This window comes from Lontra canadensis, unplaced genomic scaffold, assembly GCF_010015895.1.
Source record: "Lontra canadensis isolate GAN:19392208 unplaced genomic scaffold, GSC_riverotter_1.0 scaffold61, whole genome shotgun sequence".
NCBI classification, from domain to species: Eukaryota; Metazoa; Chordata; class Mammalia; order Carnivora; family Mustelidae; genus Lontra; species Lontra canadensis.
Genome location: NW_022631055.1, coordinates 11238493 through 11250828, shown reverse-complemented (window position 1 = coordinate 11250828; position 12336 = coordinate 11238493). Strand labels below are relative to the sequence as shown.

Here is a 12336-nt window from a genome sequence, read left to right as displayed (position 1 = left end):
AATTTGAAAGTGGAGCGAGAGCTGTGTCTTGCTCATCTTTTAAAACCCACAGTGCCTCATGTAGAATAGTTTTTTGGCACATATTTAATTGATTTTTGAGCATGCAAGAGTAGAAAACAAAGTAATCGTAATAGGCTCACTGGAACATTTTCTAATAACTTGAATAATGCAAAAAAAAAAATCTTGCTTTAAAAGAATTAGAAATCTTTACCTTTGGTGGAAAGACCCTTTCATACACTTTCTTCCACAACTCCATTGGTGAATGGGCATGAAGCTTTCCAATGTCATTATCAGGAACAGGAGGAGATCCTAAAATTGGAAATTGTACACAAAATGACTACACTGATTAAAACCTGACAATCAATAAAACAGAGGACACTCAGAAAAATACAAATCCGAGATCACTCATTTCCCTTTTCCCTAATACAGCCACTCTTAAAACTTACCCCAACCCAGTGTAGCAAGGCCACAGATTCTAGCACCAGAGGAAGAGGCAGAGTAAAGAGTTGTGATTCTCTTTCCCCATACTTACCTTGCCATCTGGTGAACTACTAAGTTTGATATTCTCATGTGTTTGTGAATTTGTAAGGAAACACTCTTATGTGCTACTCATTAGAGTACAAATTGGGACAACTAATTTAGAGGCTAATTTGGCACTACTAACTGACATACAAATATGGAAAAAGGTTATACGCTATTACCCAGAAACCCCCGTTTTTGGTGTATAATCCAGAAACACCTGCACACAGATATTAATGATTTCACACTGCAGCATCATTTGTATTAGTGAAAAATTGGCCACAAACTGTCCATCAGTGAAGGTATAGTGAACTAAATCACTATGGACAGCCATGCTCTGTAACCCTACAGCAGTCAAAACACCCAAATCGATCCAGCTACAGCATTAACACGGAAAACCGCTAGGACATACTGAGTAGAAAGGGAAACTTTCAAAATGCTAGCTATAGAATGATCCAGTTATGTTCAAACAAGTAGGTTTTTCTATTTCCCATGTATAGAAAATAGTCTGGAAGTATGCACATCAAACTTGGTGCTTGGATGTACTATTCTAACATTTTATAATGAGAGTATCTTTATGTACGGACTGTGTAATTTAATTTGAAAAAACCCTGCCACTTCTTGGCAATAGTGAATCTATAATCTGAGATTTCTCATTCTTTCTTTTCTAGTATTTATAATGTTGCTCTTTCAGGACCTCCTTACCACTTTGGTGGGAAAGATTGTGATGCAATCCACCAATCTTACTCAGCTTTCCCAAGTTTCTTTTTTTTGTTTTTTTTTTCATCTCTTACTCAGCAGAAAAGTTTTATTTCTTTTAAGGACAAACAATTAAACCACATCCAAGGCCTTAATTTACAGACGCAAACCAAAGTGGCCATTTAAAGCATTAGCTATTGAGGTACAATACATACATGGGTGGGGGGAATGCTTCGCCATCTGAGGCTTATACCAAACCGTGCTCGCTTGACAGCTGGGCTCTGCTAGAGTTCGGATGTGGTGGGGGTGGGGGGTGGGGGGAAGAGCTTATCTGCAGAACCAAAGGAGAACAGCTGTGTTCCACAAGTATGGAAGCATTTTGGACTGCGTTGGTGGGGGTAGGTTTCACACAGAAGGGGAAGAAGGGGGAAAAGGCTACGTCCCCCGCCCAGGGCATTAGGCCGCCTTGCAGAGTGCCACCGCAGAAAAGCGGACCTCCCCTTGCTCACGCTCCGTGAATTCTCTGCAGACCTTGGCGGCATCCTGCAGCAAGGAGTCCTCTGAACTGGTGCCGTGGTTTACCGGGAAAGGCATTCGTCCATCAAGTTCATAGAGATGGCCATCCACGTTGTTAAACAGAATAAAATGAAAATTCACTTTGTCATCTACCCGACATTGGCCTTCCTGTGCCACGGCATCATGGGCTGCCTGAATGGCCTCGTTCCTTTCAAAGCATTTTGCTCGGTCTTCAGGGGACAGCTTCTCTGTTTCCGAAAGAAACTGTTTTAGGACGGACCCATCCTCAAACTCCAGTTTGTCTTGGTTATTGGCCACGGCATGGATGAGCCCGATGGTCCCACAGGAGTTGCCAATGGTCTGCTTCATGAAGTACACCTTGGGACTGACCGCTTGTCCCTTCAGCTCTTCAATCTGTTTTTTCCTGAAGTTCTCATGCTGGGCCGTGAGGGGAAACAGCAGCAGCAGCGAGCAAGCTGGCGCTGGCACCGAGCCCAGAGCCTCCTCCTCCAGCCCCAGCACGTCCGCGAAGCGCCACTGGCCGGCGACCCCCAGCCGGGCCAGCACTTTGTTCAGCATCTCGGGGTTAATCTCCATCGGTTTGAGCTGCATCTTCGCGAGCCAGGGGGATGAGGCACGACCAGAGAAGAGGAAAAACAGCCCCCAAGTTTTTTACTTGCCCTCATTTATGTGTGTGTGTGTGTGTGTGTGTGTGTGTGTATTAAGTTCTATACAACAGTTTTATCACCTTTGTAGGTAAATGTATCCACCCCCACAGACAAGATACTGCACAGTGCCACTGTCTCAAGGATCCCTTGCGCTGCCCTTTTATACCCACAGCACCCCTTCCCAATCTCTTCTCCTACACCTCCCCACCTACAGTCCTGTCCCTAACCTCTGATAACCATTAATCTTTCCTCCATTTCTAAAGTTTTTCATCACAAAAATTTTACATAAATAGAATCATATTGTATATAACCTTTTCTTTTTTTTTTATATTTTTTTTTAAAGATTTTTATTTATTTATTTGACAGACAGAGATCACAAGTAGGCAGAGAGGCAGGCAGAGAGAGAAGGGGAAGCAGGCTCCCAGCTGAACAGAGAGCCCCATGTGGGGCTCGATCCCAGGACCCTGGGATCATGACCTGAGCCGAAGGCAGAGGCTTTAACCCACTGAGCCACCCAGGCGCCCCTATATAACCTTTTCTGATTGGCTTTTCTTCACTCATCCAAGTCACTGCGTGTAACAATAGTTTGTTCCTTTTTATTGCTCTGTAGTATTCTACAGTGTGGACATACCATACCACAGTACAGAGTTTTAAACAACATCTGGTTGTTCTAGTTTGGGACTATTACAAATGAAGCCACCATGAACATTTGTGTACAGATTTTCATGTGAACGTAACTTTTAATTTCTCTGAGATAAATACCCAATAATGCAATTTCCAGATCATATAATAGTACATGTTTAGTTTTATAAAAAAAAAAAAAAAAACTGTCAAACTGTCTTCAAGAGTGGCTGTTATCATTTTACATTCCCACCAGCAATGTAGGAGTATCTAGTTTCTCCATATTCTTGCCAGCATTTGCTGTTGTCGCTATTTTTTGTTAGCTATTCTGATGACCTCATTGTGGTTTCAATTTGCATTTCCCTAATGATTAAAGATATTAAACATCTTTTCATATGCTTATTTGCCATTTGTATATCCTCCTTGGTGAAATGCTTGTCTTTTGGCTGTTTTCTAATGAGATTTTGTTTTTACTGTTAAGTTCTTTATATATTCTAGATATCTATAGTCCTTTGTTAGATATGCAGTTGAAAATATTTCCTCCCAGCATGTAGCATGTCCTCTTATCCTTTTCAAATGGATTTTCTTTGAAGAATCTTTTTTTTTTTTTAAGATTTTATTTATTATCTGACAGACAGAGATCACAAGTAGGCAGAGAGTCAGGCAGAGAGAGAGGAGGAAGCAGGCTCCCTGCTGAGCAGAGAGCCCAATGCGGGGCTTGATCCCAGGACCCCGGGATCATGACCTGAGCCGAAGGCAGAGGCTTTAACCCACTGAGCCACCCAGGAGCCCCATCAAATGGATTTTCAAGAGCAAAAGTTTTTCATTTTGATGAGGTCTAAGCTCCATGGGTTTTAATTTTTTATAAACATATAATATATTTTTATCCCCAGGGATACAGGTCTGTGAAAAGCTCCATGGTTTTTAAATTCAGCAATTCTCATTCCTTTTTGACCTCCAGCTATTTTCAGGGGCATTATCCATGGGTACACACAGTGATTCTCATAGCTAATGAAATTAAGTTGGTATTAATGACAGTTATAACATAAAACCAGTCTTTGTGACCACTCATTAACAACCTCTGCTCTTTTCATTCCAATTCAATCTATAATCTCATTACAAAGATCTACATTTGAAGCCCAGTCAACTTTAGCATGTAATAGTAATTATGGATGAGAAATAAAGAACAAAACTACTATCTACTAGAGCATTAAAACCAAACGATGTCAGCCCCTGAGTAGAGGGAGTTGCTAGGCCCCAAACCTCCACAATGAAAGTAGTTTCTGTGGGAAGATAAGGAGCTTGATTATATAAAGGTTTCAAATTCTTTCTGCTTCACAAGCCTAAAATGTTCATAAGTTTAGGAAATACATCCCATCATCTGAAGCAAACTATATTCATAATGAAGAATTAAAGCATACATAATTAGTACAACTGTTCTTTTTTGGTTTAGTCCATCACTTTTTTCATCAAGGACCGTAATATATAGCTTTCACTTTCCCGACCACTCTTGTGTTTCTGGTTTTCTTTTAACCCCACAAGCTAAAATTTTAAAGCACCAGGAAATCAGTGAGGAAAAGGAAATACATGCAAAATTTTTTAATGAAAGAGAGATCCAAAATCAGTTTCTTATGTGGCAACATTCCTTCCATTACAAATATGTCAATGTGATGCATGCTGCATCAATACTGTGTATACAAATAAATGCATAAATAACAGCAATGATAATGAACTCAGAAATGGTGGTATGTTGGGGATGAAGTGAACACAGGCTAGGATGAAATCAATAAGCAATTAAAAAAAGATTGAACAATCTTAAGTTCACCAACCTATTTGACTTAAAGAATCCAATCCTGCTGTGATAAACAGTGGTTTATTCTGATCCACACATATTGATTTACTACATGGGTAAGAAGAAAAGAGAGTCTAATTTAGTTTAGCAATCGAATATCCTGCCATGCTCTACTGTAAATACAAGAGCCAAGTTTTATATCTAGCCACTGGTGAGAGAGCACTGTCCCCAAATGAGTGAGTGAATATCTATTTAAGCTTTTTCAAAAATTAAAAGTCTCACATCAATAAAGTTTTCTAGGGGAAAAAACAGTGACAGACCCAAATTACCTTAAATGAAAACCAAGAAAAGTAGCAATGGTAAGAAAAATATACATACTACAATGATCAATTCGATTCCTAATCAATATAAGAAAATGTAACACAGGGAAAGCTACTAAAATGAGAGAAGTAGAAGAAATCAGTGAAATAACTGTAATAGTATTGTTTTATTCTAGTCTCTTAAGTGTTATATAACATTTTAGTTGTAAAATTTGAGAAATATTTAAACAATATAAGAAATAGGAAATAATATGAAATTATTTCTCTAAGAATAGCCACCTGGGGACACTTTCTCATGAAGAAACAATAATGAGATGAGAACAATAATCAGATGAATTATTGGCAAAAAAAAAATTAAAAAGATACAAAAAGTATAGTTTAACAGTACCTTTTGTCAATGCCAAATGCTAACTGGTTGATAACTCCACGTATTTTTAGTAATAGAGCTTCTGATTTACTGGTAAACTAAAAAAATAAAATCAGGAAAATATATGCTGTGCTTTAAAATCACAGAAACAGGTAAAATACAATATGGCTTTGAACAAGTACAAATTGCAGACAGAATTATTATTTATTTGCCCAACACACACTTGTGTTAGAGCAGACAGCAACCTGAAAAAAGGAAAATAATCTCAATAAATTTGTTTTAACTCATTCTTTAAGCTTCCTGAGTGCACAATACTGAAGGGACATGTGTATGTACTAATCATTTCAGCTACTCCCACATATGGATGATAATTATTTTCAAAATACAGTCTGGTTGGTAGAAAATAGGAGGTATACATCATAAATAACTTTTCCATCCACGGGCATATTACTGTCTTCCAAAAAGCCAGCAGGGAAACTACAGATTAGTTCAACAATACTGATACTCATTAAAAAGATATTTTAACTTCTCTTCAGAATTGCCCTTAAGTCTGCAAAGTAAGCTACTAAACATTCTCCGGGGTGGTATGCAACTAGGGTGACCATAACCAGAACACTCCAGAGAATGAAAGCAGGTAGATACTCTTAATAATTAAGCTGAGACCTCAGGTGAACATCAGGACATGTGCTTACTCTACAAATCGTTTAAGACTTGATTTTGGATTTTTGGAAATTTGATTTGATTTCTGGAAATACCAAAAGTTACTCAGCCAAATAAGAATGGCTAAGATGTATGAAAGTGGGAAAAACAACCCTGAAGCAAAATGAAAAGTAATTTTATAAAGCAAAGAAATCAGTTTTCAGGGTAAGATTCATTCTGGATTAAGGACAGGATCCCAGGCAAAGTATTTACTCACGGTAATATATAAAATTTAATACATTGACTTTTGAAAATTGAAACATTTTTAATACTTCTTTTGAGGCTTAAAAATATTAAAAAAACCTGAATTTTTAAAACACAACTTTATTAGTATTATTATTTATGTTTCCTATGTGGAAAGGAAAATACCTCATCACAAATGTCATTTCACAGAAGGGCTGGGAGGACATGAGAAATTTTCTGACCCCCCCTTCCAATTTGTCACATCAATTGCCTTGAAACATCCTCCACAAATAGCTATAGAGCTTCTGCTTGGATAAACTCAACGGGAACTCATCATCTCCCAAAGCAACTCATTCCTTTTTCAGATAATGGTAGTATTAGAAAGTTCTTTCTTATTTTGAGCTAAACTCTGCTCCATTGATTCCTTGTTCTTGACTCTAAGAGAGCAAAGAATATCTAATCCCTAATCCTTTTGGATTCCTTCTAATACCTATCCTTTGAATATTTAAAGAGCATATCACATTCTAGATGACAGAACATAATTTTATACTCCTCCTCATATATCACAATTTTTTAAAAAGATTTTATTTATTATTTGACAGAGAGAGAGAGAGATCATAAGTAGGCAGAGAAGCAGGCAGAGAGAGGGGGAAGCAGGCTCCGTGCTGAGGAGAGAGCCCGATGCAGGGCTCGATCCCAGGACCCTGAGATCATGATCTGAGCCAAAAGCAGAGGCCCAACCCACTGAGCCACCCAGGCACCCCCACACATCACATTTTTAAGTCTCATACCATCTTGGCAGATCTGCACTGAATCTGGTCCTACTTATCAATGTTTTCTTCTCTTTTCCTTTTTTTTTTTTTTTTTAAGATTTTATTTATTTATTTGATGGGAGCACAAACAGGGGGAGCAGCAGGCAGAGGCAGAGGGAGAAGCAGGCTTCCTGCTAAGCAGAGAGCCCAACGTGGAGCTCAATCTTGGGACGCTGGGACCATGACCTGAGCAGAAGGCAGACACTTAACTAAGCCACCCAGGCGCCCCATCCATGTCTATTTTTAAATTTTCATTAACTTTGTTAGATTGCTCATAATGGTGAGTCCATTTTCTTGAAAGAACTAGAAAGGATCAACTAAAGGGCTAAAAAGATAACTGTTGAGTATCCATCCAATCTGTCAAGCAGCACCAAACTGATTCTCTTGAATGGGGGGGGGGTGGGGAAGACGAGAAGTCAAATGGAAAGAAGGGGCTTTGTAACTCTCTTCCTGGTCTGGGAAGCTATACAATCGTTATGGTTCTCCTGGTCCAGAAGGGCTCCTCTAACCCAACCTCTCATCTCTCTAGCTTGCTGAAAGCTGAGATGAAGCTTTTCTGAAATCCATTCCCTAGAAGACCCTGATCTCGTAGGACCTTCTAGACCTGCTGAGGCCTGGGCTGATCTAAAATTTGTCCACACAGGACCAGACTAGATTCCGACTGGTCATAAATGTGATCTGTTCCTAAAAAGATAGAGCGTTCCCTCAGCTAAGCAACCAGAACTAACTGTGGGGCTTTATCTTATAGTAAAAATAAGAAACTACAAGATCCATGGTCTTTGCTTCTGTATTCTAGATACATTCATTTTAAACTCCCCATATCTATTTGAAACAGTAAAAAAAAAAAAAGTATTTCCAAAGCACTCTGTCAATTTAATATACAAACAGATACAGTATAAACATAAAAGGTATTGATTTTTAGAAAAATACACAATGCAATTTGGAGTCTTCAGAAGTATAAAAATTTTAAATATAGATCATACTCATCAGTTTTAGTCATAATATCTTGGCCATGAAGGCCAGGGTTAGACCGTGTTGTCTCCAGCTTCCTCCGAGCACTTTTAATGTACCAGGAAAAAGAAACCATTCAAATGGGAAGATAGTATTTCTTTTAAATAAAAGTGCTTTTATATCTTATTGCATTAAAGAATACCCTTTATCCTTTGTTCCTGCTGTGGAAGGTAAGGGTAACAGTTATTATAATAAGCAACATTTACTAAGGAACACTGTTTCAGGCCCTGTGGTGAGCACATTACCTTACTCTCTCACTTACCCTCACAACAACCCTATGAAGAAGGCACTGGTTTTGTCCATTTTACCCTGGAGGAGATTGGGGCTTGAGTGAGATGACATGGCCTGAGATCACTTATCTGATAAATGGCTGTCCTGAGATTCGAACCCAGGCAGCACGACTCTCAAGTTCATGGTGTTAACCCCTACAACAGTGTTTTGTTTTGAAGTTTAAAAAAAGAACATATTGTTAAAGGGTTTTTTTTCTCTTTTCTCTTAGAAGACAGATTCTCTTTTTTTTTTTTAAGACTTTTATTATTTATTCGACAGAGAGAAAGAGAGCACAAGTACACAGAGCAGCAGGCAGAGGGAGAGGGAGAGGCAGGCTCTCCGCTGAGCAGGGAGCCTAATGTGGGGCTCAATCCCAGGACCCTGGGATCATGACCTGAGCCAAAGGCAGCCGTTTAACCAACTGAGCCACCCAGGGGCCCCCAGGTTCTAATTCTTTTTTTTTTTTTTAAGGATTTTATTTATTTATTTGACAGGCAGAGATCACAAGTAGGCAGAGAGGCAGGCAGAGAGGGGCAGGGGAAGCAGGCTCCCTGCTGAGCAGACAGCCCGATGCAGGGCTCGATCCTGGGACCCTGAGATCATGACCCAAGCCAAAGGCAGAGGCTTTAACCCACTGAGCCACCCAGATGCCCCTCCAGATTCTAATTCTTAAGGGGAAACTAAAATTGAATAAATTAATAGCCAGTTTATCTCTTTAAGACTGATCGGGGTTTGGGGGGCCTAGTGGTTCAGTCAGTTGAACATCTGACTCTTGATTTTGGCTTGGGTCATGATCTCAAGGTCATAAGATCAGGCCCCAAGTCAGGTTTCACACTCGGCAGAGAATCTGCCCGAGATTCTGACTGGGGTTTATGGACATAAGCAACTGCTCTGAAGACATGGTTGGCCATCTAGCAGAGCATGTTCTAGAAATACATTATCAAACATTCTGTAACAAGAGGATTTGGAGGCAGTAGGAAAGGGAAGGATGGGATTATGTGTCCTAGTAAAAACATTAGTATTTACAACTGTGCATCAAATTGCTAATCTTTCTAAGTTTGGTGCTGCCCACACTCAAGCCAAAGGATAAGAAATGTACGAACCATTAACGATGCTCCATAATAATGTGCAACAAATCGAAGGGTCTTGCATATAACCTTCCTCTTCTCAGAGTCAAAATCCTGAAGAAATACGTTTTAAAAAGAAAAAGCAAGTTGAGAAAATTAAATTCTTGTAGCAGGAAGGTGAAAATTATCAAGTATAGAAATATATGATTTTTTTTTTTTTTTTGGAACATACCCTGAGGAGTAGAACTCCATTACCCTGATATTTGTTCCTATAGAGAGTTGAACAGTAGCTGCAGCCTTCTAGAACTATAGCCATCAGATCTTTTCTTGTTTAAACACTTAGCTCAATAGAATTTAGATATGAGCACACATTTTACAGTGTGGAATACCCTAGGGATTCTCTGACAAGCAAAGATAAGAAGAAACCAATTTTCCACTTTCTTCAATTTAAAAGTTGGGAAATCAGTCCTATCCCTCAGTGACTCAGTGAAAGATTCTGTTTCTCAATCCACCCTTCCCCCCAACTGCCTTATCCCCACTCCACTGATGTATTGTTCTTTACATATTTTCTTTCCCCACTATGTCTTCTTTTCCAAAATCCTTAAGATGTGTGACTCCTTGACCTCTCCCTCCCAGAGTCATTTTTCTCATATCACTATAATTTTTGTTCCTCTACCATAAAGCCTGGGTAAGCATAAACAACCACCTTAACTAGAAGTGGAAAAGCTTACCTGAAAAATATCGTATTTACTTCCAATTATGACCAGAGGTATTAGAAATGGGTCGATTAATTCACGATCCTGTTAACATATTTTATGGATTATTATAATTGCTTCGTACTATGTATTCAGCAAATTCTATTTACTTCTAAAATATACTATTTTAGTCTTTTTAGAAATGTTGATTTGGCTTGACATAGAGGTTGTCTGAATTTTTAACTTTCACTTGCTAAATTACATACAAGTATAGAACAAGAAATGGCAATTCCTAAATTACCATATTTATTTATTTGTTATATTCTGTACTATTTTCTTAAATAACATGTCATCTGCCTGTTTTTGTTATTTACTATTTGGTATTAGCTTTTGTTGCAGTAGCATTTACGCTGCACGGATGGAAACCATAAACTATCAGTTTCATCCTCATATTCCTTATGTAAAGCTGGGCAACGTAAGATAGTGCTGCAGGTTTTCTAGAAAATGATATTCATGGTTGTACTGAAAGACCTGTGTTACCATCATTGCAACTTTATAATTTAGTTAGTTGTCAGATAATCAAAAGATATTGGATATATGACAGACACTAAATGAATGTAAACTACAGAGTGACAATGAAGGCTGTGAAAACTCTACTCATTGCTTAAACTTGTAGCTTCATCTGCTCTTTGCCAGGCGACTTTTGTACAGTCCGGTTTTTTATCTTCGTTTTACAGAGGTTATAAAATCAATACCAAACTACTATTTAAAAACTCTATTTCTTTTGATTGGTATAATATGCCATCACAATCATAGTGAATGTCTAACAAGAAGACATGAGAAATCTTTTTCCTTGTTTTGCTCTGAGGTTTTATTAAATTGCTATAATTTTCCAGTGAACAAGTTCATCTCCATCAAATGTATTTCAAATCATGCATAAAAATCTAAGGAAGCTGTTTGTGATGTTATCTTTAACTGTGTATGGGGCTAAGGATTCCGGGAATAACCCCAAAAGTAACTCACTTGATGGTCCTTCTGCAGATTACTCCACATCCTCTGTCTCATTTCGGAAGCTGCTTTAGAATTGGTCTTGCCCAGTTTCATTATCATTTTATCTACATGGCTTTTTGTGGCTTGCAACAGATTTTCCATGGTGGGCCAAAGGTCATTAGGTTTTGAAAGATCCAAAACAAGAACAAGAGAAAATGTCCTAAAAAAAATAAAAACATTTCTTTTTTTTTTTTTTTAAAGATTTTATTTATTTATTTGACAGACAGAGATCACAAGTAGACAGAGAGGCAGGCAGAGAGAGAGAGAGGGAAGCAGGCTCCCCGCTGAGCAGAGAGCCCGATGCGGGACTCGATCCCAGGACCCTGAGATCATGACCCGAGCCGAAGGCAGCGGCTCAACCCACTGAGCCACCCAGGCACCCCAAAATAAAAACATTTCTTAAAAAAGACTCAAAGTAATTACTGTTTTGAAACCTTATTATACTGAAATTTATTCTCTAAGAATAACACTATAGCTTAAAGATCAAACAAAACATATAGCACTTTTCTAAGACAAAACACACACAGAGACAGCCCAAAGTTATAGCCTTATTTATTCCAGCACTTTACTCTAGTGATATTTAAGTGTTATAACCAACAGTGGCACTGAAGGTTTTGTTTGTACTAATAATAATCCAATTCAAATAATCTGCAAGCAATCGGGTCCAACAATGTGATGATCCGATCCAATTTTACTGTGTCCTCTAGAGAATGGAAACGAAGAATGAGAGCACAAGCAATAACATGACAATTAGGTCAGAGAACAGATGTACGGATGGCCCCAGGCAGGGGACTATCTCCTTTACTAAATCTTTGCAACAACCCTTCCAAGAAGATGTTATGATGCCCATTTTATGGATTAGAAGTCTGAGGCGCAGATTTATAGAACTAGTAGACTGTAGAGCCGTAGATCCAGAGCCACACGTCCTGCTCTACGATGGGGCCTCCCTGAATGCACACCCCTGGCGACCATGCACACCACTGCCATCATCACATGAATGTGTACTCGTGTTCCTGTCACTCAAATCAAACTCATCAACAACAAACC

General features: G+C 38.7%; 2 protein-coding genes across 2 annotated transcripts in view; both read right to left on the bottom strand.

The window, feature by feature from the left end:
• The window catches only part of DYNC2LI1 (dynein cytoplasmic 2 light intermediate chain 1), a 43323-nt gene that overhangs the window by 8528 nt on the left and 22459 nt on the right, over window positions 1-12336 (bottom strand). The window contains exons 6-11 of the mRNA XM_032877958.1: window positions 11263-11449; window positions 10276-10344; window positions 9581-9658; window positions 5524-5600; window positions 4853-4923; window positions 212-309 (exon numbers count right to left, since the gene is read on the bottom strand). Of these exons, the coding sequence (XP_032733849.1) occupies window positions 212-309; window positions 4853-4923; window positions 5524-5600; window positions 9581-9658; window positions 10276-10344; window positions 11263-11449 (580 nt within the window). The remainder of the gene's footprint in view (window positions 1-211; window positions 310-4852; window positions 4924-5523; window positions 5601-9580; window positions 9659-10275; window positions 10345-11262; window positions 11450-12336) is intronic.
• Window positions 1533-2382, bottom strand: LOC116879578 (ubiquitin carboxyl-terminal hydrolase isozyme L1-like). Its single transcript, XM_032877959.1, has one exon. The coding sequence runs from the start codon at window positions 2344-2346 to the stop codon at window positions 1675-1677; it is 672 nt and encodes a 223-aa protein (XP_032733850.1). The 5' UTR covers window positions 2347-2382; the 3' UTR covers window positions 1533-1674.